This window comes from Oxyura jamaicensis, chromosome 10 (assembly GCF_011077185.1).
Source record: "Oxyura jamaicensis isolate SHBP4307 breed ruddy duck chromosome 10, BPBGC_Ojam_1.0, whole genome shotgun sequence".
Taxonomy (NCBI): Eukaryota; Metazoa; Chordata; class Aves; order Anseriformes; family Anatidae; genus Oxyura; species Oxyura jamaicensis.
Window position 1 is genome coordinate 10,060,343 of NC_048902.1, and position 25,759 is coordinate 10,086,101.

The 25,759-nt window shown below is 45.3% G+C and overlaps 1 protein-coding gene across 3 annotated transcripts in view; it reads right to left on the reverse strand.

The window, feature by feature from the left end:
* Window positions 1-2,285: 2,285 nt before the first annotated feature.
* Window positions 2,286-25,759, reverse strand: part of BBS4 (Bardet-Biedl syndrome 4) — a 40,740-nt gene continuing 17,266 nt past the window's right edge. Inside the window, exons 3-16 of one of the 3 annotated variants that reach the window (XM_035336151.1) lie at window positions 25,433-25,512; window positions 21,329-21,392; window positions 20,403-20,514; window positions 19,688-19,760; window positions 17,849-17,902; window positions 15,874-16,001; window positions 14,271-14,325; window positions 13,352-13,420; window positions 11,991-12,143; window positions 11,691-11,862; window positions 11,127-11,196; window positions 6,945-7,086; window positions 6,376-6,586; window positions 2,286-5,400 (exon numbers count right to left, since the gene is read on the reverse strand). In XM_035336151.1, the coding sequence (XP_035192042.1) occupies window positions 5,249-5,400; window positions 6,376-6,586; window positions 6,945-7,086; window positions 11,127-11,196; window positions 11,691-11,862; window positions 11,991-12,143; window positions 13,352-13,420; window positions 14,271-14,325; window positions 15,874-16,001; window positions 17,849-17,902; window positions 19,688-19,760; window positions 20,403-20,514; window positions 21,329-21,392; window positions 25,433-25,512 (1,535 nt within the window). In that variant the 3' untranslated portion in view covers window positions 2,286-5,248. Of the gene's footprint in view, window positions 5,401-6,375; window positions 6,587-6,944; window positions 7,087-11,126; window positions 11,197-11,690; window positions 11,863-11,990; window positions 12,144-13,351; window positions 13,421-14,270; window positions 14,326-15,873; window positions 16,002-17,848; window positions 17,903-19,687; window positions 19,761-20,402; window positions 20,515-21,328; window positions 21,393-25,432; window positions 25,513-25,759 lie in introns of those variants that run through there. The other 2 variants (XM_035336152.1, XM_035336153.1) reach the window with 2 other exon arrangements.

The following is a 25,759-nucleotide window of genomic DNA, read 5'->3' on the forward strand; positions in this document are numbered from 1 at the left end:
CGTGCCACAGCAGGGTGATCTTTCCAGTCACGCTCTGAGAAGTGAAAATGAAAACCGGGGGACAGCTTCTGTGAGAAGGGTCTAAGGGCCCATACAGCATTGCAGGTACCCCAAAAGCTCTTCAGACATGGTGCCGTTGTGCTCCTTGCTGGAGCTTGCAGCTAGGTAGAAGCTGATGGTGTGGACTAGCGAGCAGCTATGCTGCCTGCACCGGTACCCAGCACTGGCTGCGGGTACACGTGCTCAGAGCAATCTGTTCTGGAGCAGTCCCGGCAAGCGTTCCTGTCACACCATGTGCGTTACTATTTCTGGTGTAAGGAAACTCATCGAGTTGATGAGTACTTTTGAAAGAACAGTATAAAAACGGAGGAAATACCAAATTTACATTTTTATAGCATTAGTTAGGTTGTTATGTTCTGCATTAAAAGTGCATGTTTCAACCCATATTCATTGTGCTGCTCTCTAGTGCAATTCATGTTTTGGTAAAAGCATACAGTTAGGTTTTAAACCTGTGATCATAGAAAGTAGTAGTTCCTTTTGAGGGGAAATAAATAAATACATGTCTATAGACTCATTGGTTAAAACCAGCCAGAACAGAAGCCACCACAACTACCATCTCACGTTCCACACTCAGGCAGCAATGAGGATACTAGAGAAACGGGAATGCTGAAGTTTGTCTTTGCTCTTTGTTTTTGAAATATGGATGCTAAGAGGCAGAGCAAACCTATTTGCAATGCATTCTCTTTACCCCCTGGTCTGCTCCCAGCCCTCAGGCCTGTTTTCCTCAGCAACACTGAGTCTGATGAGCTCTTTAGCCAAACTTTGTTGTAGACCCAGGAGTGACTGCTATGTCTGTTCAGAGATGCCAGATGAAGCTCTGTTCCACAGCAGATGGAGCAGTTCCTTGCATAATTATCTCAGGTGGATCCTACGCCCTGACCAGACTGAATTCTCAGGGAGTTACTGATCCAGACTCTTGTGGTAGGATGGCCTTTCAGCAAGGGGAACAAACACAGGTTGGAAATAGCAGGCCCAGCCATTCCCTCCTGTGCCAGAAGCTGGGGAAGGCGTAGGTTCCAAACGGCTTGCTGTTGCTTTGAAAACTGAACCTGGTATCTGCCTTTGCTGAGCTCATAGCAGCTGAAGAATACAAATACTGGCAGCTAAGGGTGAATAATCTCATTAAAATGCAAGTGGAGGAAACAACAACACAATCCTGAAAACCTCACCCATGAATGTCTCAGGAAAGGTGCTCCTTGTATAGTGCAGCCTGGTTAAAACTGGATTCAAATCTGACCTGCAGCTTTCATTTAGAACCCCTGCAGAAAACACTGATTTTTTGTGTGCAGTTTAGTTTGAGAGAGAGGTACAGCTTTCCTTGTAGCACAGCTGTTTTCTGTTACAGAAACCAGTCCTGACAGATGAAGTACTTGCAATATTATGTGCTTTCTTGTAGTGTATGTAGGTGTGGAGCTTATTATTTTAATAAGGCTCATTTTTCTGCATTCAGCGCTGAGGTTTGTCTGCCTCTGTAGGAAAGGCTTTGCCAATTCCCAACAGGGAAGTCCAAATTTTAGGTGTTTTATGCAAGAACAAGACGTTAGAGTAGGACCCGAGCTCTTGCCGTTATTGTCTGTCAGTGACCACAACTGGGCAAACGAGGGCATACAGGAACCCAGCGAGTACACGGTAACAATGCATCAGCCAGCATCCAGTTGTCTCAGGGACCTCAGAACCAGAGTTGTTTGGGTTTAATGCAAGTTGTTGGATGGATAGATAATTATTCCTGGCTGAAACAAGGTCTTGCTGCCCAGGCTTTTATTTTTTAACTGTCTTCTAGATGCATTCCTGTCACTAAGTCAATCTGCATCACTAAGTCAATCTGCAGTCTACCTTGTAAGCAGTTTGATTTAACCTGGTTAATTTTAACACTTTTTTTTTTTTTCCTGAAAAGGGAAACAAAATGTCCTAAAGCAGGTGGTTTCTGCTTCCCTAGAAATTAAGCTCATTATTATTACTTTCCATCTTAAGTTTTCAATTACAGGGGAGAAAACAGAAAATTAGAATTATGGCTGATGCCAGAAGCAGGTTTTGGAACATAAGGTATGGTTTCCAAAATCCCTAAATGACTTTGTACAGTCCTGCTGAAAAATCCCTTGCTTAATTTCAGCTGAAAGAACAGTCCAGCCTCATTCTCATCATTAGATAGCATAAAAAACTCTCCATAAAGATATTGCAAATTTACGGCATGCAAATGCTGTCATCACAGTACCCAGGAGGAACAAGGGACAAGGAACTGCAGTTTTATTTATTATCCAACTGTAATTGCAGATTTAAAAACACTTCCTTAGATGTGAAGCTCCATTCTGCTTTGCTGAAATCTGGAAAGAACAAGGTGCTACCGTTTCTTTTCATAGAAGGACAGTTAATCACCTGCGTGAGCTTTTTACCAGAAGGTGTATGTTAAATACCTTGACAGCACCTCCGAATGCAGCACACCCTTGGTAGTGACACGTAACAATTACCCTAAAAAGCAGCCCACAAGCTAACAGGTTGCACCAGTGGGACCGGGTGAGAAAAGAGCCTGCTCTGAGTCTTGCATGGCAGTTCTGGTTCCCACAGCACCTGTGGGCCAAGGGCTGTTGCACATAGCTGGTTGGTTTCGTAATGCTGCAGTCCTGAAGTTAACTTACCCTTCGTACAACTGGCAGAGGGCAGGGGAAAGCAACTGGTGACACGAAAACAAGGGGATCGAGCAGCTGGAGGGAAAGCCTTCCGCTATCAGCAGTGCTGGTGATCGCTTGCCTGTAAGCGCTCTGTTCAGGTCACTGCAATTTCCACAGCTTGCGAGCCTTCATGGTAAGACCAAATGATTACAACGAGCAATTGCCACAGGAAAAAAAAAAAAATGTCTTGAACTAAAGTTCTGGGGGTGAGATAAAGAGTTCCCCCGCCCTGCCTACTCTTGCTCTGCAATCTTAACCCCTTCTTCACAGCTACGGTTATGCTGCAGTAACTTTCAGTGTAAAAAGTTTAATGTGAATAAAATCACTGCACTGTACCTGGTTTATGCTGCTTCTTGTCTGGTTTGTTTAAGTTTGCCAGCACTCCACAAAAGAACCTGTGATTTCTTCAGCTCCTAGCACGATGAAAACCTCACCACAGTGCTGCCCCAGGGCTGCACCAATTCAAAGCCAGCCCATAGAGGACAGGTGGAAAAAGCCACATGAGCTAAGCCGGCGGTTTTGGTAATCAAAAGAGAGAAAGTGAAGGGTTCCTACTCTTTTAGTGGCCCCTGGGGAGCAGGTTAGCACTTCAGTTCCCAGCTGCACTCTGAAGATGCATTAACGTCACTCTGGATAATAGCAGCTAACCAGAAAGCACCGCTGAAGGATGGTAATGCATCCAGAGCCTTCCTCAGGCTGCTGCTAAAGTTGCTACAGAGAAGTTTCCATTACTAACCTTGCCCTGTTGGACTTGTTGATTACGGAGCGATAGAATGCCGTGGTGCAGAACAAAAAGCAGGAATGTATTTTAAAAAGCTCAGCAGCCCAACCAGCAAATAGGCTGAGCCTGAAGCTTCAGCTGCTTTGGGCAAGTGCTAGACATTCTGCTGAGAGAACTCGGATCAGAAGTCCCACAGCAACGTTAGCTCTGTGCACTTCTCTGCACACTGAGGGGAGGAGGAGTTAAAAACAGACGTACTTAACCCAGTTACTGGTTCTTTATGTAAAGCATGATGGTCCTGCCTTAATTCACCAAACCAGTTGCTTTGAGGACCTGTATCAAGCTCTGGATAAATCCCAGGGGCAAAAAACTGACAGGAGCAGAGAAAGGAAGGCTAAGGTTTTTCTGTTCAAGGATAAAAACATTTTCAAGGCATCTCAAGTATCACATGGGCATTAAAATTCCTTGCTCCACTCACCAAAAGGCTGCTTTGCCTTCTGGAACCTAGCAGAAATGATTTCTCCTGAATGCTCCTGTAAGGAGGGCATAACTGAGTTATTCAGAGCACAGCTGCTGTCATACTAAAACAATTTAAATTTAGCGTTGAAGCTGACCATGGCAAGCCTTTTCAGAAAGGATCTTTCTTTCCTGCAAACCAATCTTTCCCCCACGCTGGGCAACACTAATTCTAAAGGAAGAACTCCAATCACATGAGCACAGAGCTTCACTGAGGCTCATTCACCCTGTTTCTCGGCAAACAATTAGGAATTTGGTTCTGGCAGATTTTTGTGCTGCTGCCGCTAGGCTGCTTCCAGAATGGCTGGCCCCTGAGCACCTGCCTTGCTCTCATCCAGCTTTGCAATTTTCTTTGGCTGTTGTTAGCTACCACACATGCTTTAAAACAGATTTTCTCCTGTTGGATTCAAGAAATACACAGAGTGATCTTGGCATCAGAATGTGTCCACGGTCCTTAAGGAGGTGGCTCAGCTGGCTGGCCGACACACATGCTGCCACTAGGCTGCAACGTTAACAGCGATTGCCTCAAGACCAAACAGCTCGGCTTTGTCACGCAGCTGTCACCACTACAGAAAGGGTGTGCTCCTGTACTCCATGGCCGTGACATGGCCCTGCCAAGGAATGAAAGCTCCCAGCTCAGCTCCCTGCCTGAGCAACCTCCTTGGGCCAGCCTTGAGAAAGCATTTAGGAAGTCTTGCCTTTGTGAAACCGGGAGTGATGAGCACGTCCCTGCCAGGATCCAGGCTGTGCCAGGCCCAAGCCAGGCTCACAGCTCTGTGATCACCCTGGTGAGGTGTTTTTCCTTCACCCCTTCTCCGAGTGCACTACCACTGACCTTACTATGGCTCATGCAGGGCTTCCTCAGCTTACAAGTTCAGCCACCAGAAGGGGTTGATCCTCTTTGGGTTCCATTTTCCAGGATGCTAAGTCACTACTGATGGCTTTTCTAAACTTACTGGATGCCTCAGTGCCCTTCTGGAGGACTTAGAGATGAACACTGAAGACATCCAGCCCCATCGGGTCTCCATCCTCCAGTCTCTTGCAGTAAGGTGTGACCACACTAACAGCAGCTACATGGGAACTGCTTCTGACCGCTGCAACTACTCCTTTGGACAAGGCAGAGAGCACATGCTAAAGTCATTAACCAAAACCAGCTGCATTTAGACTAACTGACAGTGGGGTGAAGCCACCATGGGTCAGGGCAGAGGGCAGGTCCCCTTTCCCACAGGTCAGCAGGCAACGCTGGAGATGTCCCCACACCTGCCCATGCCGACCAGAGTCCATTCTAGTCCGCTGCCTGCCGGCTCTTGCGCTTCTCTTTCCGTTGTTCCTCGGCTTCTGTTGGTGCTGTGGTCTCCTCAGGGCCCGGTTCTGAGCCCGGTTCTGGTTCCAGGGGCAGCGAGGGAGGCTTTGCAAGCGGAGCTGATGCTCCAGCACCTGGGGAGAGAACACAGTTACAGAATGACTGTGTGTTTCATCTGTTCTTTTGCCCCTCCAAACAGGATGGAGGTGCAAAACAATCACAGCTATTTTTTGTTCACAGATTTCTTCTGTCTAGCATTAGCTTATCAGTAGCACTCAAATTCTTTTGTGAGCCATCCAGCCAGAGACCTTACAGTACTTGGGGTTCTGCTGAAAGGCAGCTGAGGCACACTGCCTCATTCGGCCAGGCTGCTGTGAGAAGTCAGTAGGAACTTAGGAATTAAGTTGTGATTTGGAAGGGAAAATTGTCCCACTAAGGCTGGTTTATACTCAAACTGGAACCAAAACCACACTGTTGTTTTCAGTTCACAGTTTTAGCAATCTCAGGAAGAGTTTCCAGGCAGTTAGTGTAGCTCCTTGCAGAATAAAATCAAAACAGGATATGCCACGCTGCAGTTGTATCTATACATACTTAGGCCAACAGCTAATGTTATGAACCAGCTCCTCTGACGCAGGAGATAAAGTCCTTCAGGTAAGCCCCAAACTCCTGCATGTTTTTGTTTTTCAGCCCCCAAATCTTCCATGCATGGAAAGTTTATTCCATGCGTGAGGAATGGAATGGGTCCTCATGGGTGCCAAGGAAAGAGGCCTGGGTTACACAACCTCCTTCCTGTTCCAATCCACAGGAAACAGAACTTAACAGTGACAGAAAATCACCACAATCAGCAGTATCCTGAGTGCATTCCTCCTAGGGAGCCAAGGGGTGAGAGCAGGTCAGGCCATAGGCAATGGAGACGCCCCCACCAAGCCCCCAGCAAGAAGCAGCACATGCAGCTATCAGCCTAGGTCTTCTAAGGCTGAATATATCTGAATGGAGCTCTGTACGTGAGTAAATACCTTCCTAAACACACGCTGTAACTCCGTACCCAAAGGGACAGAGACTTCTCCCCTCCCACAGTTCCATTCTGCAGAGGTGCAAAGGCGAGGTACCTGGTGGAAGCTGCATGCTTCTCCCATACCCAGCAGCTGAGGACATGGCTTGACCCAGGGCCTGGTTAGAGCCCAAGGGCTGCTGAGTGCTGGAGGATTTCCCTGATGGAGCAGCTCGCTGCTTGGATTTAGACTCTTTAGCAGGCTTAGTCCAGAGCAGGCTCTCCCCGACCTGAAGGGCAGCTCCCATCTTCTGGGCAACCTCCACCATCTTCTCGAGAAACAAAAAGAGGAGACCCTTGTAAACAGGAATACTACAGACAACAATAAAGACAACAAAGAAATAGAGCTGTGCAGAGCTGGCAACTGCCTTGGTGCTCGAGGGAAACATCTCCGCTAATTCATTCCCTTAATTAAGAGGGAATCTTGTCTTGCTGTGTATTGATTGAAGAACTGGGCTTCAAAGAGCAGAAAAGAAGTAAGCAGCTCTCAGCAGGAGACTGCTCTGCTCAGAAAATCTCATAAGCAGAATTTCTTCCTAATAAATGGACTCAAAAGTCAAATTTCCTCGTTTGTTGCGAGTCTTAATGTGGCTCTCTAGTTCCTACTGACAACTCTTAGGCACCTACCTCAGGGTCAAAGTCAGGAGTGCTGCTCTCCTTCACTGCGTTGACCTTCTTCTCCATCTCCTGGTACTGGCAGAGGGCTCCCTTCTTGTCCCCCTGGTTATACAGCAGGACAGCATAGTTCAGGTTGACGAGGGGATTGCACCTGCAGCAAACACACGGGATGCATCACACTTACCCAGACTCAGATCACGCTAAGACGGGCCCAAGCAGCAAAGCTTCGGCCTGGCCCAGACCAGCCATGGGGTGCTCTGGCCCTGAAGTCACATCTGCCTACATCGCTCCTCCAGTGCCCAGTCTCAGTTGCTCTCAGGCGAGGGCTACAAAGATCTCCCCGAGCAGTGACCTCTGTCTCAAGTAGGTGAACTGGCTTTGTCAGCATCCGCAAGATTGGTTCAAAGAAGGCAAAAGCTCTCCCTAAAATGTATGCTACGTTTGGGGCAAGCCTCAGAACTACTGGGGCTGCCTGTAGGATGGTGGAGGAGCGTAACACAGCCATGCTGTGCTAGAGTTTGGTTTGATACCCAGCTGCAAAGACCTGCAGAACAGTTTTGTGCTTTTCAGACTTACAAAGGCAGTGGCAGAAGCCCAACTGAGAGCAGAAACCAGCGCTGCGCTGTATTTACCCGTGCTACCACTTACACCTTTGGGAGCAAGACAGAGTCCGGCCTGCTTGGCCAAAGACTCAGAGCCCAGGGTCAGTAAAGCATTCCACAGTGACAGCATGATGACTCTTGTGACTGCTTCACCCCCTTCAGGATCTTCTCTTCACCAGCCAACCCCTTGCACTTGGGGACCATCTCACGACTGGCTTTAGTGAGCCCTAGACAAAGTGCCCGAGCAGTGAGCAGGCACCTCCGCATGAGAGCTGGTGCCTGGGGCAGGTGAAGTGACGGGGGCTTTGTCACACAGTGAAAGCTGATCTCTGCTCTGACTTACCTCAGGCCCTCACAGCGCTCCACATTTGTAGAAGAGCAGCTTGTCATGGGACAGGACAGTGACACTGGCTCATACTGATGGTACTTTACAAACTGACATGCTGCAGATCATGCTGTTTATGCTTCACGTTCCCTGCCTCTTCTCTCTCATTCACCCAGTAAAAGCATACACAGCGTGGGTACGGTTACAGAGGAACAGCGGGCAGTGCCTGCTAACGAGGGATGCAAAGGAAGCCCAGCACTGCAGGTAACACTGCAATCCTGTGCAGGTCTGCCTCCCCTCCTGATGGAGAACAGCATATGAACACAATTTTATACGGAATAGAATTGTTCCATGTGCTCTCATTTTCTACAGTACCCATTTTCTTCACCAGGATACATTAAGCCTGAGCAGCAGCTTTTCCTCCAGCTTAGGCAGGAGTGTGAGCAAACTCAGCTGGAAGGGAAGAGCGAGCTGCTTCCCTGGGTTCTGGGATTCAGTGAACCCCTCGGAGACCTCTTCCTTCTCTAGCTGCTTCACAAGCCAAGGTTTACACTCAGCAAAACGCTCAGACCGTTCTTCAGCAGCCTGAATCCCACACTTAACTTGGTGAAGCAAAGCGCATAGGTGTTATCTGACAAAGAAATGAACAGCAAGAGGGGCACCGCAGGAGCTCAGGCAGACACTCCGCTCATCCTGGCTGCAGGCTGAGACCTGGAAAAGCAGAGGCTGCATTTGGCCAGACCGCGGCGTGTACGTGTATCCCTGCACACGGGTCAGCCATGGATGCTTTGGAGTTTGCTCAATAAATGTGAGCGAGGGACTGGTGCCCTCTGCTGGAGCGTGGCAGGGATAGCTGGAGCCATCCAAGGATTCCAGCACCCACACCCAGGGGGCCAAGACAGAGAGCTTCCTTTGTGAAAAGTGCAGAAGGAAAGGCTTCTGCTATCGCTGTTCAATAAATAGAAAGCGTTGTCTGCAGGCCATGACCATCCATCCTCAGTAAGTTATATGACAGCGCTGCAAGGAAGAAGACTATTAGAAGACATCCGATAGCATTCATCACCATTGGGTTTCCTTTATCTGAGAAACTGGAACACTGATCCTGCAATAAAAATAATAATAAAAAAAAACACCCTCCTCATCGTCTTTGCCAAAGCAAAGGATGTAATACATGAGCGAATAAATATAAAAAACTGATTTATTGGGAAAAAAAGCCAATTAAAAAACAAAACAAACAAAAAAAAAAAAACAGACCCACACAACAAAACACCAAAACCAGAAATCGGACAGATCCGGAACAGCCACTTTTAAAATTAATTGAACCCTATCATGCTAGTTGTCCTTCAAGAGCTGAGAAGCAATATAACGGTCAGAAAAATCAATAGCTAAATAACCAAAGGAAAAAAGGAAAAAAAAAAAAAAAAGCACAGCTATGAGCTAAAACAAGTACTAAGATGAAGAAACATCTTTTTTGAAGATTTCGGCAGAACACTTTCCCTTCCAGACCCCAGCATGGTACCCAGACCAAATGTCACAGCATGGCTATAAAAGTATTTATGGCAATGGAAACAGACACAGCTACCTTCATCCCAGCCAAACAGCTCACAATGTGCCAGCAAAGAAAGCCTGCGGGGACACGGATTCAGCCACAAAATAACTGTAGAGAATACAAGGCATGTCAGCTGAACAAGGCACGAAGATCAGAGCCTGACAGAGCCTGGATATTCCTCCCAGCAGTCAGTGGCAGTTCGTATTCATTTTTGCTTTGATGAGGTTTTATTTTCCTGGTACAACTATAAAGCTGTAGCATGCTACCGGTGCCAGATATTTAGGCAAAGTTGTGGAGCTTGATTTCTATTCCCTCTCTTTGATCAAAGCACACAAACTCATGATGAAGCAGTCTGAATGAGCTTAAGATCCTGCACTCCCTTGCTAGACACGGAGTTCTGATTAGGAAAGCCGGGCAAAGGAGCCGACTGGCTCTTGGTTGGAGATTTTGGTGGAACAACTGATGCATAAATGCAAAACACACAGCAAGACGTGCAAATCTTGGACCATGGCTTGCACAGGTTCGGTTCCTGTGAGGAGGCTGCCCAGACGTCCTGACATTTGAGGCAGAAGTAGGAATATTTAAATTTTGCTTTGTAACTTTGTTGATGCATAATTATGAACTCAGTGCCAGATGGGTGCTGGTGGCGCCGGGCTAACCAATTCAAGGGCTGTGTCATGCATGCAAGCCAGGCAATTCTCAGCACAGCTCTGAGAGCATTTACAGCACCTCTTTGCAAAAAGAACTGCACTAAGGTGTCAAACACTATTCTTTTAAACTTGCTGCCTTTTTTAATAGGCTTGGGAACTTCCAGAATTTCCAGAATTAAGCCTGACCTGTGTGCCTGGGCTAGAGGGGACAGGGACCGGTATTTTCTCCTGCCACCTTGTGGTGGCCACTGTGGAAAAGAGCCTGCCTTAAGACTCACTGTGCAGGCAAGTAAGTATGCAAATATTCGCAGTTAAACGGGGAGAAGAATCACCATCAAACCTCCTACTAGTTAAAATGTGAAAAGTGAAAAATGAAAGGTAAAGAAAAGCAGACCTAGGCAGCCAGAAGTATTCCTAAATTTGAGACAAATCTGTCTTTTCTGCCTGAAATGACGCAAGTGACTATCTTTACCACCAAAAGGCTCACTCTAACATTTCTGAAAGCAAGTGCTCTGATTTTAAGAGCTAGATTGCAAACGCCGACATTGCTAACAAAATGGAAGAGAAAGGGCTGCACCACTGTCCTTTATATGCTTTATATTAGTTTCTTGCCCACATTTTCCCAGCTAAAATCTTCCCTCTGACCAGTTCAGAACAGGCTTTAACCCAAGCCTCTCAGTGCTCTTGCCAGTGCTTGAACTTTGGGTTATAAAATATTCTGGGATGGCTGGTTTCCTTCTATTGAATTTGCTCCATTGTGTGTAAATAAAGGAGGACTGGAATCCAAAGCCATCATCACTGACTCACTAAATAAACAGCAAAATAAAAATCAGCTTTGGTTTGGTCTCAAACAAAATTTATTTCATTTGTTTGGAGCTGACTTGAATGGAAAAAAAAAAAAAAAGGTTTTAAAACTGATTTGCATTGCTTCAGGAATAAAAATATTTCCCTAACGAAAACCGTCTTGGGTCAGAGCAGTCAGAGCGACAAAGCATGTGAAGGAAACCAGGTGCAGGGAGGAAAAGCAGCGTGATCAAAGAGCTAAAAGATGTGATTAAGACTTACTTGTCCAATGCCACAGCTTGCTCATAGGAACGTTTTGCATTCTCAATGTCTTCGAGGTTTGTCAGAGCAACTGTACCAAAGGAAAAGGTACACACAGAAGATGATACTTCACAAGGACTTTACTTTTAGGGTAATTCTGACTGTCATTAAATTATGAAATAAATAGGTGCTAGCTGGGTTCTCTGGATTGCTGCCCCCGGTGCAGGTAAGGATTAACTCTTCTAATGTCCCTTCTTATAACTACTCATCTCACCAAATCACAAAAATGTCCAGTGCTGGACATGCACACACTCTAGGGAACCCAAACCCAAACTCTTAAAGGTAAACAGTGTTTGGTTTGGTTTGGTTTTCAAATGTGTAACCTGGATCTAACTGCAATTTAACCTTCCCGTTCACCATGGAGAGAGAACAGACTATTCAGGCTTTACACCCACCAGTGACCTGCTGGGGAACTTGGTATAGCCTTTGTCTTTTTTTTTCCTTCAGCCCAAACCTTCCCTCTCCAAAACGCTGCATCTCCTAAGCTGGATATACACCAGAGCTGCATAACGGCATGTCGCATACCTGCAAGGAGCATGTACAGCTCTCCCATCTTGGGCTGGAAGTTGATGGCAGCACTGAGGAAGTGGAAAGCTGACGCGTACTGCTGCATCGTCAGGTGGACTAAGCCCAAATTGTACAGGATCTTCCAGTCAAAGGGAGCCAGGTAGTTTGCCCGCTTCAAGCAGCTGATAGCCTTCAAAAAGGAATAAGCGTGCTGTAACACAGCCCACCTCCTGTCTCTACCACAACAGGACTCATGTTCTTATATAAAACTGAAAACATGAAAAAACATGAAAAAAAGTAAGGAAACAAGATACTTACTGCGACATATTTCTTCTTGCCGAAGAAGCACATCCCAATATTGTTCCACAGAGGGGGGCTTTCAGGCATGGAGCTGGCCACCACCCTGTACTTGGAGAGGGCAACATCAAAGTCTCCATGGGTCTGCATCAGGCTGCCAGCCGCCAAGGTGGCCTGTGAGAAAAGAGGAGAGCAACCAGCTGAGGAACTGTGTTTCCCCAGACATGATGAGAGGACAAAGTTGTTAAGCTAAAGCCATCTCAAAAGCAACCATTTAACTTTTTCAGTTGTTTTCTTCAAGGGGCTGCCAAAACCAACAGTGAGGAGCAGCTGGAGACTCTAGAACCTCTCAGCATATAGTGAAGACAGGGTAAAGAGGGACTCGAGTCCACTTTTTCCTGCCCTGTCTCAATCACAGCAGTCTCTGAAATCCTGTAACGTGAAAAGTGCTTAGGGCATGTTTTGGGGTGATAGCATATCTTCTATAGCCTGGGTCTCTGAGAAGATCTATGCACTACTAGTTTCTTTTTACCTACAAGTATTGATGGAAACAGCTCTGGTGTAAGTTATCTGGAGAGTAAAAACCACAAGCGAGACAACGCAGCCCAGTTCACACCAACAAGTTGATACTGAGAATTAATGGAAATATGCATTGGGGGAAAAAAGGCAAGTGGCTGCAACACATATATATTTAAACCACACTAAGCTAGTTAAGTCATTTATGATACTTCACAGCGACAAGTAAAATTTGTAAGTGTAAAGGTGTTTTCACAATAACATTTGGCTTGCATTCATGTATCAGTTGTCAACCATGCATTTCAATATTCTACTTTGCTAACATCGTACTAAAGGAGGCAGAGAGAAATGAAGTAACATGTCTAAAAAGGGAAGCAGTTCCACAATCAGGAATGAAACCTAGATGCCAAGCTCAGCTTTCCACACCAGAGCCAAGGAAAAGTCACACTTGTATGTAACAGCTGGAAACACAGAGGATTACTACCAGATGGGAGAATAATGTAATGGGACATCACTTATACCTGTGCTCCGTGCCTAGGAATCAGTGACCCAGGCACAGGTCTTGGGATTTTTAAAATAAAGTCTGGAAGACTTTCATTGCAAAGCAAATTCAGTTTGTTAAACTAGGTGCAACTTCAGATTAGAAACCAAGGGATCCATTTAACACCACATATTCTGCCCAGTTCCCTTTCTCTGCTTTCACACACATCCAATTCCCTCTCCAGGGAAAGGTCCCAGAAATGTATTTTGGAAAAAGTTTTCTGGAGCATAATCCTTTTTAGCCTCTCAACGATACAGACAGCAAAGCTTTGATACTGGAATTAGTTTCATGAGGTAAGATGGTTCATTTCCACTCCTCCTGATACCTTGTAGTTGCCTTGGTCGTAAGTAAGTGCCTTTCCAAGGTGTTCAAAAGCCTTCTGGTAATCCCCAAGCTAGGAAAAGAAGTAGATGAGTATCAGAAAATCGTGAATAAGAAAGGAAAACATAGGCTTTATGGACACCTAAATTTCTGGTTCAGCTAAAAAAAAGACTCAGAAAAGTGATTTTTGCAGGGCTTACACACACACACACACACACATTCTTGTTTGATCATTTACAAAACAAATCCTAAAAATTGATTTTGCTGAGCAGGATACACGGTTCCATCCTAATTTCCCTATCTCCAGAGCAAGGCAATGTTTATGAAGATCTACATCTTATTCTCAAGCATCTAAATAGACAGGGAAATGCTTAAGGAGCTTTCTGAATTAGCACTCAGTGCAAGTTTTCTAGCCCATCAATCCTGCCAGGATTGATACTGCCAACTCTTTGCCTGTTTGCTCCTTGGGTAGCTTACTTTTGGAATAATCTGATGGTCCTGCCCATACATTTCACACCTAAGTGATAAGCATGCCTTTGTTATTTAAATCATTGATTTTCTTCTATGGTGCATTAATGCTAATAATTTCACGGTTGCTTTTGTTGTAGATTAACTTGCTGGACTCCAGCTCCAGAAGTAAGGTAATGACTAGTCATGCTTTACTGTACTTGGAGGATTTATAACAGAATTAGGGCAGTTGCCTGACAGAATTCCTGCTCTGGCTCAGATCCAGGATCAACTTGCTGTTAGCAGCAAAAGTAAAAAAGAAACAAGAGAAAAGCAAGCTCTGTTGTGATAAATACGGTCCTTACAGAAACGCGTGCTAGTCATATGAAGAGGGACAGAAATTAACTCCATAAAAAAGTCTTGGTCGTTTTGTAAATAAGTAAGTTCATGTAATAGATATGGGAAGTTTTCAGTACCTGCAAATAAATTAACCCCAGTTTTGTAAGGAGGTCTGTATTTTCTGGAGAGAACCTGTAACACAAAAGCCAGAGAGCTGCGTTGTGTATCGGCCCTTCTAGAACAAGGTAAATAAAGAACATGGCACCGCTAAGCTACAGTACCCTAGCATCATGCTAGGAAATTAACTGTTATTATTAATAATACCCAAATATTAGAACGGTTACTGTCATGGGGACTTCCTTTGAACAATACTACATCTAAGATTTCAAAATGCCTTATAGATATTAATAAGAAGTGAAGGTAGCTGTTTGAAATGGGTCTGGAAGCACGATAAGATGATGTGGTTTTATTAAGCTTCACAGTGAGCCTGCATGAGTGACCTGGTAGTTAACACACCTCGGACAATATACAGCTTCAGCACAGCAAGGCTTCAAAAACGATGCCCTTAGTGTTCTCAGTTACTGTATGCAACTCCCCAACCCTCGTGACTAATTTGGGGCTCAGGCAGCAATGTCGTGAACACTTTTAAAAGCATCCCCATTCCCAGGTTTTGAAGAAATAAATAGCATGAAAAGAACAACAACAACAAAGTAGAAATGGACACTGTATGTTTGTGGCCTCGCTTAACAGAAGTGAATTTTCAAGTCACTGCTATCAGGTCTTAAGACCTTACCTAATATGTACAATCACACGGGCACATTTAAATCTCAGCTGGAACCAAACCTGTGTGCCTGGTGGAAGATAAACAGAGTGCAGTGACAGACTAACCTGCAGCTGGTAACAGCAGGCTAAATGCAGTGGGCAGATGAGAACAAAAAGAAAAAAGCAGGAGTGAGGAAGAAGGGAGAGAAGGGGAGCAGCGAGATAACCAGTATAAACCTGGTAAAATGCTTAGCAAAGATTATTTATGTAATAAACATTCTAGATTAGTCCAAATGTCTACCCAACCCAATATACTGGCAGACAGCAGCCAAAAGCAGATGTGTAAGAAGGAAAAATAGCTAGTACAAAATGTAGATCCTCCAGTGGTTTCTGACATGCTCCTGCTTTCCTTTAGTCTTTTCCCTGCATTTTTAAAAGCACTGGTATATCAGACACTCAGGAATGTCCTAAAAAAGACAGATTGGTACTCAGAAACAGTGACAGGGTGGGAGAAACTCACCGTGCACCAGCCCATCTCCAGTCTGCCTACTCACACTCCTTCAAACGCAAATCACTCCATGTGAAACCCAGCAACTGAGTTTTGACAGGCAGTCAGGGTTAGAGAGACAGCCGGGGTTAGATCTTTTTGATAGAAAAACCTTTGGGATTTATGAAGTCCGTTTGGGATATGTTTGCTCCGAGGCATTTCTGTCCATTTGTTTTCCATGGTTTCTTGGCAGACCTTCAAACAGCTACCTTCTTCCCTGACATGCTGTCAGCAGGAGGAGGACTACAGCTGAGAGCAGAGACAGCTGAAGAGCTTGCAAAGTGCTTGTTTTGCACAGAGATGCTGTAATTACCATTAGCTTTTTAACTGTGTCCTCAATTCAGATTTGGGACACCCATCAAATTTATCCTGGCGTAAGATGGGACATTGACAGAGAAAAAAAAAAAAAAAAAAAAAAAAGATATTCTTACTCTATGGCTTTCTTATAGACCTCAATGGCTTTATCAGTCTCCCCCTCCAAGAGGTGAATTTTTCCCAGCATCTTGTAAGTCTGATCATGTCTGTTGAGCTCCAGGGCATTGTTTAGCTGGTCTCTTGCCTAAACACACAACCACAGAGAATAAAAAATAATCAGTGATTATTCCTCGGTGAAGCAATAGCCCAAGAGCAACCCACAGCAGCTAGGGAAAAGGGAACAGCAGCTAGCACCCCCTGAGCTTGGAGAGCCCTACTAGCAAAACCCAGCCCAGCTAATTGTTGAAACAAGTTCTGCATTGGGGGCTCTGAACTTTCTGGGACAGAAAAAAGCAAAGCAGCATGCTCCAAGCCAAGACAAGAGGCAACGACCTCACAAGGGAGAGAGGAGCACAGGCCTGTTCCTGTGCTTGGATTTCTTTGCTTTAAGGGAAGCCTCAGCCCTGTGAGGTAAACAGGTACGTTACAGTTTGTTCCTCGCTAAAATGCTCCAGCAGCAAGCAGGGATTGCCAAGTAAACCAGGGGAATGAATCAGCTCTTGTCAGGCACACATCGCTCCCCTCCAACAGGAGACGCTTTGCAGCATGTCCTCCTCTTACCTCCTCAGTCCTAGCCAGCAGGACTGCAAAGAACATTTGCTGTTTCTGGACACGCCATATATTAGAAAGAGAAATGCTGACGCGTTAAAGGAATTCTGCAATATGGGATACTTGTTACCACCAACTACTGAAAAGACAGCCATCCCCATTGTCTTCGTTGTGTTTTAGATGTCCTCCGGGAAGCATTCAGCACGTACTGCTGCCCAGGGTGACCAGTACGTCTCACTTACGGGAAAGCTGGCAGGTTAGCAGGTCCCAGTATGGAAACTGCTAGTGCAGATAACAAATCCCATCTATGAACCTATACTCCACAGAGTCCTGCTTTACAGCAATGCCTTCAAGAGGGAATGCAGCAGGGTTTTGCCTCCAAGGACCACAGCCTTCCACCAGAAAGAGCAGCAGGGAGCAATCGGGTCAAACTGGGAACAAAGGCTTTCCAAATGCTGTGTATTGCCACACAAAGTAACGCCACAGGATCGGGGGCAGCTCAGTGCTCACCACAAGCACTATGAGGAGGGTTAAGTGAAGAGTTGTGAAAAGCATGCTCAGATCAGGGACCAAAAGTCCATTTCAAGTTCCTTATTGCCTCGAAGGCAGCAACAGTGCTATCCACCCTGCCTCTATGCTTCTTTGCAACTTCTGCTCCGGGTTTGGTGCAAAAGGAGCTTCAGACACAGCAGCAAACCCTGTCCATGGAGGGAAGGGAAAGAGGTTCCTGCTACACCTCCAGCACACAAACTTTCATGACTTTTCTCACTGAATCCTGCCAGAGGCAAGGGGAAGCAGTTTTTCCTTCAGACCAAAGAGACTATGCACAAGATGCAGCAGTTTGAGCTTTATGCTGGGGAAACAGTTTGGGTCTTAACCATCACACTTCTCTTGCTGCAAGAAGACGGAATTGGCATGCTCAGTGGATTGCTGCTCCTCACAAAACCTGCAGTGTTTACCACACTGTTTTTAAAAGGCTCTGAAACAGATGCAGCTCTTGATGGAGCACAGCTGGTTTTCTGTCTAGTTTGAGGCAGCTCTTTGAGGTTCCTCAAACATTCCTTTTAAGAACAGAAATGCTCTCTGAAAAATCCTAGTTCAGAAAAAGCCTCCTGGCCAGAAAAAGGCTAAGCTCAGTTTCATTCTTATCCAAGTTCACAAACTTTCGGCTGACTCAAAATAATTCAACATGCAAATGAGAACAGACACAGCTCACAAACTTTTGCTCCCAGAAATGAACACTGAAGCAAAAAGCTTCCTTGATACCCAGCACTGCAAAAGGTCCACCTCAAACCCCCGGAGTGTGAAATTTTCAGGAGCCCTGCTTCCCATCTGTCAGGTAGGTAATATAATAAAAAAATATAAAATAAGCATTTGCATTACCTTGTTGAAATGTTTCAGGTACATGTAGCACACCCCCAGGTTGTGGCTGATCTCCTGTATGAAACAAAGCAAAATAAAACCCAATCAGCATGAGGTTTGAGATGCGATACATAATCTACCAGTGCCAACATTCATCGCTGACCTGGACAGGGAGACTCCCAGCCCGTACCCTTCTTGCTTTAGTTCAAATAAACCTATAAATTCCAGTTGCTTCAGGAACCTACAGAGCTAAGTGTGACAGGATGGGAAAGACTACAGTCCAGAGGGACTAAAGCACAAAAATGACAATGCTCTCTTTGGAGAACACGGCGCAAAGACTGCTTTCTTAATGTGACTTGGAAGCTGACGCCCATTGCCCTCATGGGTGGCTCTCCGTCAACCTGTACAATCACTGAGACACGCACAACACTGCATCCAGCTGGACAAAATTTAAAGATGTGTCTAACTTTCCAAAACAGAAGTCAAGCACCAGAAGGGATGATATCCAGGATCTCTGGCAGCTGAAACGTGTAACACAGTAGGAAGATCACTTTGGCATCCTAAACACTCTAGTGCCACTGTAGGGAACAATCATGCCTCTAATTCATCGCCAACAGTGTAACAGCCAAGCTACTTGTCATCTTCCTCGCCCTGGCACATCCCGTGGAGCTGAAAAGCAAGGTCCACAAGTTCCTCGTTTCTATTCTGGTAAGCATTTCACTGCTTCATCAGTTTAAACAGCCTTGACCTTTCAGAGGAAACTCTCTTATTTACCCTCACAATGATACTTTCCTCGATGTGTCTTTCCAACTGTGGAGAACAGTAATGAATCAAAGAGCTACTCCTGGTTACTGCGGCTTGCAGAATGAGGCAGCACAAGCAAAGAGCACAGACTGCTGCCAGTGCTGAGCCAGGTATGGGAAATAACTGATCAAAATGCCCACTGAAGTCTGCCTGCTGTGGCTGTAAATAGGGTTATAGCCATGCCAAGCACATACTGCAGGTAGTTTGCTTGGCTAAGGGAAGATCCACAGCATAAAAGGTTTCCGAGTTGTTTGGCACTGATGAGTTGATGAGAATAATGTCAAATGTATCCTTGTATCAAGCCTCAATTTTAGACACACTGAGCACCAAAAGTACAGCTAAAGTCAACAAGTGCATCATGTCTTAGGAAAAAAGATCACATGTGGTGACCCTGTCTTAGAAACGGCACTTCTGCAGGCAAAACAGCCACCTGCAGAAGGCTGTTGGCTGTCCACAGCTAACTGCAAGCCATGTCCTCTCTCTTTTCACCTCCTGTCACACATCTCCCTTTGCTGTGTTCTTCCTTTGTTCTTTTCCTCTTAAGAGGAAAGAGCTAATTTATTATTGCTCCTGTAGTTATCAGCCTTTTGTCCAAGTAGATAAGAAGTAACCCTTTCAGCTAAGGGTGATCTTTTTCAATGGTGTTTTGCATTACGAAATGATTCCCAATTAGCAAGTTTTAGTGATAATGAGGGTTTAATGATGACTGAAGGAGGCACTTCCCATACTGTCCTTAATGCCATTTAGCTCTTTGTACTATATATGGCTGTGTTAATACTGGTACTTTGCAAGGCTCAGACACGTTGCTAGATTGTCTGCTGCTTGTGCCCCAAGACAAGGTGTGGGTCTCTGTAGGCTGAGATCATGCCTTGCTCCTGCGATCCAAACCAGCGGCTGCAGAGCCTCATCAGCATCATCATTCTGCCTCTCAGCCCTGCAGCTCACACTGCAGGCAGCATGAGCTCACCTCTGCCTGGAACACGTTTGCAGCCGTCTCCGTAACGCTGCAGAAACATCTGCATAGCACAGTAATCTCCAAACCAACACAACACTCACCCAGTCCTTCTCATCGAGTTTAGCTGCTTCGTTGTACACTTCAATGGCTGCCTTGTGTTTCCCCAGAAGAAACCTGTGAAAGCATTTCAATTTTTATTTTTTCTTGCTTTGAAACCCTGCCGTGCAACCACTATCACCTTTGCCAGTGAGAAATGATGCTATTTGCTAGTTCTCCAGAGACCTGCCTGAGAAGCCCTGAGAAGTTTCCAATCTGAGCAATATGTCAGCGCTGCTCCCTTTCAGAACCAAGGTCATTAATTCTGCACTCCCTTACATTATTGGAGATGCAAGGAATGAATCCACAGGCTCTGTCATCTGCCTTTGTCTCAAAGGAAAAGCACAGGTGATCAAAAGCAGACTGGACACTCAGAGACAGAAAGGGGTCTGCAGGGCAAGTTTACACTGCTCAAGGCTGTACCTTTAGCTCTGGACCTGGAAATCGGTGTGCTTCCTCTCTCACTTAAAGCACAAACACAAGTGAGAAAAAAATACAGGAAAAAAAAAAAAAAAAAAAAAAACAATAGCAGCCAAGCAGATAACAGAGACTGTGCTTTAAAGGGTAGCCCACGCTTCTGGAAAGCATCTCAAGTGTTGATAAGGAGGAAGCATGCTTGCAATTAAGCAGCCAGGGATTCCACTTGATGCCTGGGAGAAAAACAAAACCAGGAAGGTCCTGGGTAGCACATCAAAGTGAAACAATAAAAACACCACTCACAGCGATCGTGCCACCTGCTTGAGGTTGTCAGCACTTCGAGGGTTCAGAATGGAACATGTCTGAAAGAGTTCAAGAGATTCTTGAATTTTCCCCTCCAAGCGAAATATCAAAGCTGCAAGACAACAAATACCAGGCAAATTAGTCCATTATCTGCAGGAAAAACGTACCTCTGACAGCAGGCAACTAACAGGGGGGTACAGATACATTATAGCAGCACTTGTTTGGTCTTTCCCCTCCTGCAGCAACCTCATGCAGAAGCTGTGTGTGAGGACAGAATGAAAATACATGCAAAGGACTTATGCTCGTTTGGAAAAAAAAAAAAAATCTGTTCTTTACGATACAGGCATCTTGAAACCCTGACAACTGTTTGTTACAGTGCAGTCTGGATTTCTCCCCTCCTACAGGCTGCAACAAGCCCTTGGCCAAGAAATCTCAGCTGTTCCCCAGCCCAGTCGTCTGTCAAGGTGACACACAGCCCTTTGAATTTCAAGGCCAAGTTTTGGGGGACGTTTGTTGGAGGGCAGAGGGTGGGACGGGCAGAGGAAGATCATTCTTAGAGCCAGCGGTAAGACAATAGCCACCTGAGGCACGTAGCTCTGACAGACAACACACATCCACAATACATTTCACAGCACACGATCAAACACGAGCCAATCGAACACCAGCACACGGAAGGCCAAGAGCCAGGAGTCCAAGGAGGAGCTGATAACAAACTCATCAGTGAAGAGAAAACAGAAAATCTTGTTTCTGTTCATTGATTATCCCAAATTTCAACACTAGAAGGTAGGTAGAAAAAAAGCCAAATATACTTACATATGAATTTTATTCCTGTTTCCTTCTTTTATCCCCAATTGTTCACTGTATCTTGTATCAAAAGTAACTGGCTTTAGCAATATTAAGACTTTCAGAGGCCTCATGTGACATACCTTGAACGTAGACAGCATATTCGCACCTTCCATGAGACTCCTGGAGCTGCTCTTTGATGACAGCCTGAAACGAGGAAGCGCGAAGACCACAGGGTAAATGTAATCCCCATCTCTGAGAAGCCCATTTACTGGGTCACCATCACCCATTTTCTAAACCACAGCACGACAGTTTTCAAACAAATACAAACCCTTCAAATTTTTTCATAAAGGCAACCTCTACGAAAGAAAAATGACTTCTGACTGACCAAATGTCTTCTGCAATCTTGATTTGGAGAATCTTTTTGCACGTGCTACACATAGTTGTGCTGTATCTGGGTGCCCAGCAGAGTGCCCCGAAATACCTTGAATTTAAACATCACGCGACATGTTGACAGACACGGTGCTTCCTTTTGTGACAGTAACGGTGGTATCACACAGGACACAACAAATACAACATTCATGTAACCAAATTTTGTGCTTGGAAAAGTCAGTATTAAGACAGAACTCGCAGCTAGTTTTTGCACTATGCTGTATTAAAATACTCCCAAAGTGGTCAACTTTCAACATTTTAACGAAGCTAGTGAAAGAGATTTGGTTTCAGCTACATAAACCACAACTGCACGTATAAGACAGGCACTGGATTGCATTTGGGACAACTACAAGAGTGCGTGTAAGAGTGCAAATTCATCGCTGTTTGTGAAGAGCGTGGTGCCAGGAATACCACAGCCATTCAGTGTTTCTCTGTTCATTCCTATTACCAAAGATAATTAGATATTACCTGGGGAAAACGCCACAAGAAATCTATGAAAGCATCCTCTGCTGATAAGGCTATCTACTCCAGGCCCTTTGTGAAGAAATAAATTGAATTGGAGCAACTGCAGCTGAGTCAGTGAAAGTCAAATGAGCAAATGATGAGTACATGGGAAAAGGAAGAAAGAAAACTGAGGAAAATGTAAATTCGTGTTGGATGCAGTCGTGCAGCTGACAGCTTGGGGTGCGGGTGCAGTTTGGCTATATTCCATAGTCACACATGACCTGAAATTATAGAAGTAGCCAAAATGAGTGACTCTGGGCAGGATGCAAACTCTGACTCCAAAGCAAATGCCCCGTTTCTGCTCTCTTTGAGGTTCCTCCTTTGCTCTGACATAGAAGACAAAGAGGGGAAAGAAAGGAGGAGGATTTCTGGGCTAGCAATAACGTGGCACTCATCTGGCACTTCTGTCAAGTGTGTGATCAGTACCACTATCCCCTGCCTCTGAGACAAATAGAAATGAAAGGACCTGAAAAAAAGGAGGAAAATTGAACCACCAACATAGCACATAGACAGAAAGCAGGGTGAAGGCAAGGAGAGTTATTACTGAGAAACCTCACTCACAGAAAGAAAATTAAACAAAGGAAGGAAAACAAAGAAATGCAGGCTGCTCTTTCCCTTGGACATTAGCACCTCTGACCAGAGACCCTCCACAAGCCTACATTTTAGTCTACCAAGTACTTTACCATCAGACATTCAGCTCAGACACAAACAAGTATCTTCTGAACACAGACATGCTCCATTGCCCCATCTACATAAAACCAGTCTCAGAGCAAGAGCAGGCAATAGAGAGCTATCTTTTATAGAGATCTGATTAATTCTTTAAGCCCTAAAAATCCCATAGTGAAAGGCCTTGAGCTGAGAAATATGATCTGTAATCCCAGCGTTTCCTCCCAAGTTTATTTAACTTGCTGACAGAATTTAGACATATTGGCAGGAGACCAACCAGCATGAGTGATTTTAATTAATTAAAAGCATCTGGTAATTTTAATAATCCTTCTCTCACACATATAACAGAAGATTTCTGTTGTGAAAAACTGTTAGGGGGAAGAGCTAGAGTTGCTGCTGCAAGCAGAACACTCAGTTTATGAGCTGCCTATGTGAAGAGCAAGAGCTGAGTGATGATGACTGCTTAGCAGGGCCCGTCCCTGTGCTCCCCCCTCATCAGCCCTCAGATCCACTCTGCCTGCACTGCAATAGCAGGGCTGCTGCTGCCTCTGGCTCCGGGGGATGTTTGCCTTGCGCCTTGCTGGGTAGTGGAATCAAGCAGCCAGAGTTATCAATCTCGCACTGAAACAAGCAGCAGCATTTGTCAGAAGCTTGGCAACGCCAGAATAGATGCAGGAACAGCACTGTAAGGGTTAAAACCAATTTAATGCTTGGATTTCAGGGAGTCAATGTTAGGAAACATTTTTTCCTTGGGCTTTTACACCGCTGACAAATATGGGAGCTTTTACAGTTGTGCTAGAGAGGAGACATCTCAAGGCACTGAGCAGGAAGGAGGGTACAAGATCAGGCCAAAATTAACAGCATCAGAGGTCATTTGTTTATTAGTTGAGTCATAAAAGAAAATTGATGGATTTAACAAATGCCAAAATTATACTAAAATCAGTGAGTTTACAGCCATTTCAGTCATCTGGGATAATGATGCCGTTCATTTTTGACGGTATTGGCCCTGAATAACATGTTTGGGGCTGCCTATGCTCACTGCATGTAAAGGCAGGCACCTGGGGCATCCCGCGTAGACCTGTAACCCCATCGAGCACCAGCAGAGAGAGCCAGAGGCTACCGGAGGGCAGTTCAGCCCACCTAGGATCTGAACTGCCTTCTGGACACGGCTATGGTTCAGAGACCGCAGAAGGATCCTGGCATGCTGATGTTCTTATCTTCTTTGGGACAAATCCAGGCCTCTGAGCACACATTAATTGCATCTGGGAGGAAGGATGGAAGATTATTTAACCAGCTACTGTCTGGTGCCAAACTCTCCCAATGTAACCACAAAAACAGTTCTGTGAGGCAGGAGGAAGGAGCTGACAGCTACAGCAAAACTGGTCTGCCACAAGAAATGGCGTTAGCTGTCTTCTCTACATTTTTCCCCATATTTTACTTCCTTCAGTGACTGGAGGCAACTTGGAGAAGTCAGTGCTCCCTTCAGACCGTCCACAGGGCTACGTTCTGTTTTCCTGAGCTGTACTTCTCTGCACTCCACGAGTCTACATCCCGCCATGGAACTGGCACACGTACAAAACAGGAGACCAACGAAATGCAGTCAGATCAACAGAAAAGGGAAGCAATTTTCTATTTAGATTACTAGTCCAGCCTCTGCTTAGATCTATTTAAACCAAGATCTGAGAGGAAATCATTCTGCTGATGATAGAGCCTTCCAGCTCCATTAATTAAGAGCTAAATGAATTTCCTCTGGCCTACCGCTTCCTTAAGCACCCCCAGGAGTTCTCCAACAGAGAGAGACAAGTCCTGGCCGATCCTGACGTTTCAGAAGGAAAAAACTATTTGCAGACCTTCTTTGCACATTACAAAAAACAGAAAGACAACCCCCCTCCTGCCACTGGCACATCATCTTCAGCGTGCCAGGAAAACACACTGGTTAATAAACTTGTCATTTCCTTAGTCCACTTGCTGTTAAATCCCAAATCAAACAACCACTTCCATGATACCCACCAAACTCAGGAGAAATCAAAGGGTGCGGCGTATCACAAGCAAAATGAAAGAATTTCATTCAAGGACAGCCAAGACGTATTTTTAGACTTGGAAGAAATGTATTACTCGATTGAAGTGCTTTTCATGAAGCAGCTCTGTAGTACCCTTGAGAGACCTGCACTATGGAACTGTGTTATAATCAGTGTGGAAGACCCTGGGTACCACCTGGAACAAGAGAAGTTTGCAATCCTTTCATTTTCACCAGTTCCAAACGTATGGTGTGTCTACGGAGCACTCTAGAGAACAGCACGTATGAATCCTGATGGTAGTTGAGGATTTAATAAAATTAACAGTGTTTTGATCCTTCTCTTAGTTCTACTTTCTTTTGGTCCCCTGATTCCAAGAGAAGTCAGGAAGGAGGGTGGTTAGGGCTCAGCCTTACCTCTAAGTCGGGATATTATGTTGGTGATGTACTGGTTTATGGGGAAAGGAAGGGTTCTAACGACCCTGTGGCGCAGCAGGTGCTCTGGCAAACCTGGAAGGCCACAGCTCTGCACCTCCCCTGTCCACAGCACAGCTAGGCCAGGCATGAAAACTATCATTTGACAACAGAGGTAAAGTACTTCCTCATGCAAAGTCTCGGCAGCAGCTCTTACCTTACACTCGTCGTAGTCTCTGCGAACGTACAGCAGATAGATGTACCAGTTTCTCCTCTCTAGGACGGGTAACTCTGGCACTGCATGTAAAATACAAAATGAGACTGATCAGCAGGGAGCCTGGGCAAAGCACGAGACGGATTCTGAACTGCCTGGTCTGCAAGCACAGCACAACTAATTTGAGAACAGCAATTGCACCCATCGGTGCAGTTAAACTTCCGACTTGAAACCTGGAGCCTGGACATACAACCCATGTCCAGTTTCATTTTATTTCTCAAACTGATGTGTAAAATGCGTTGGTTGAGACAGAGACACTAAATGAGGTCT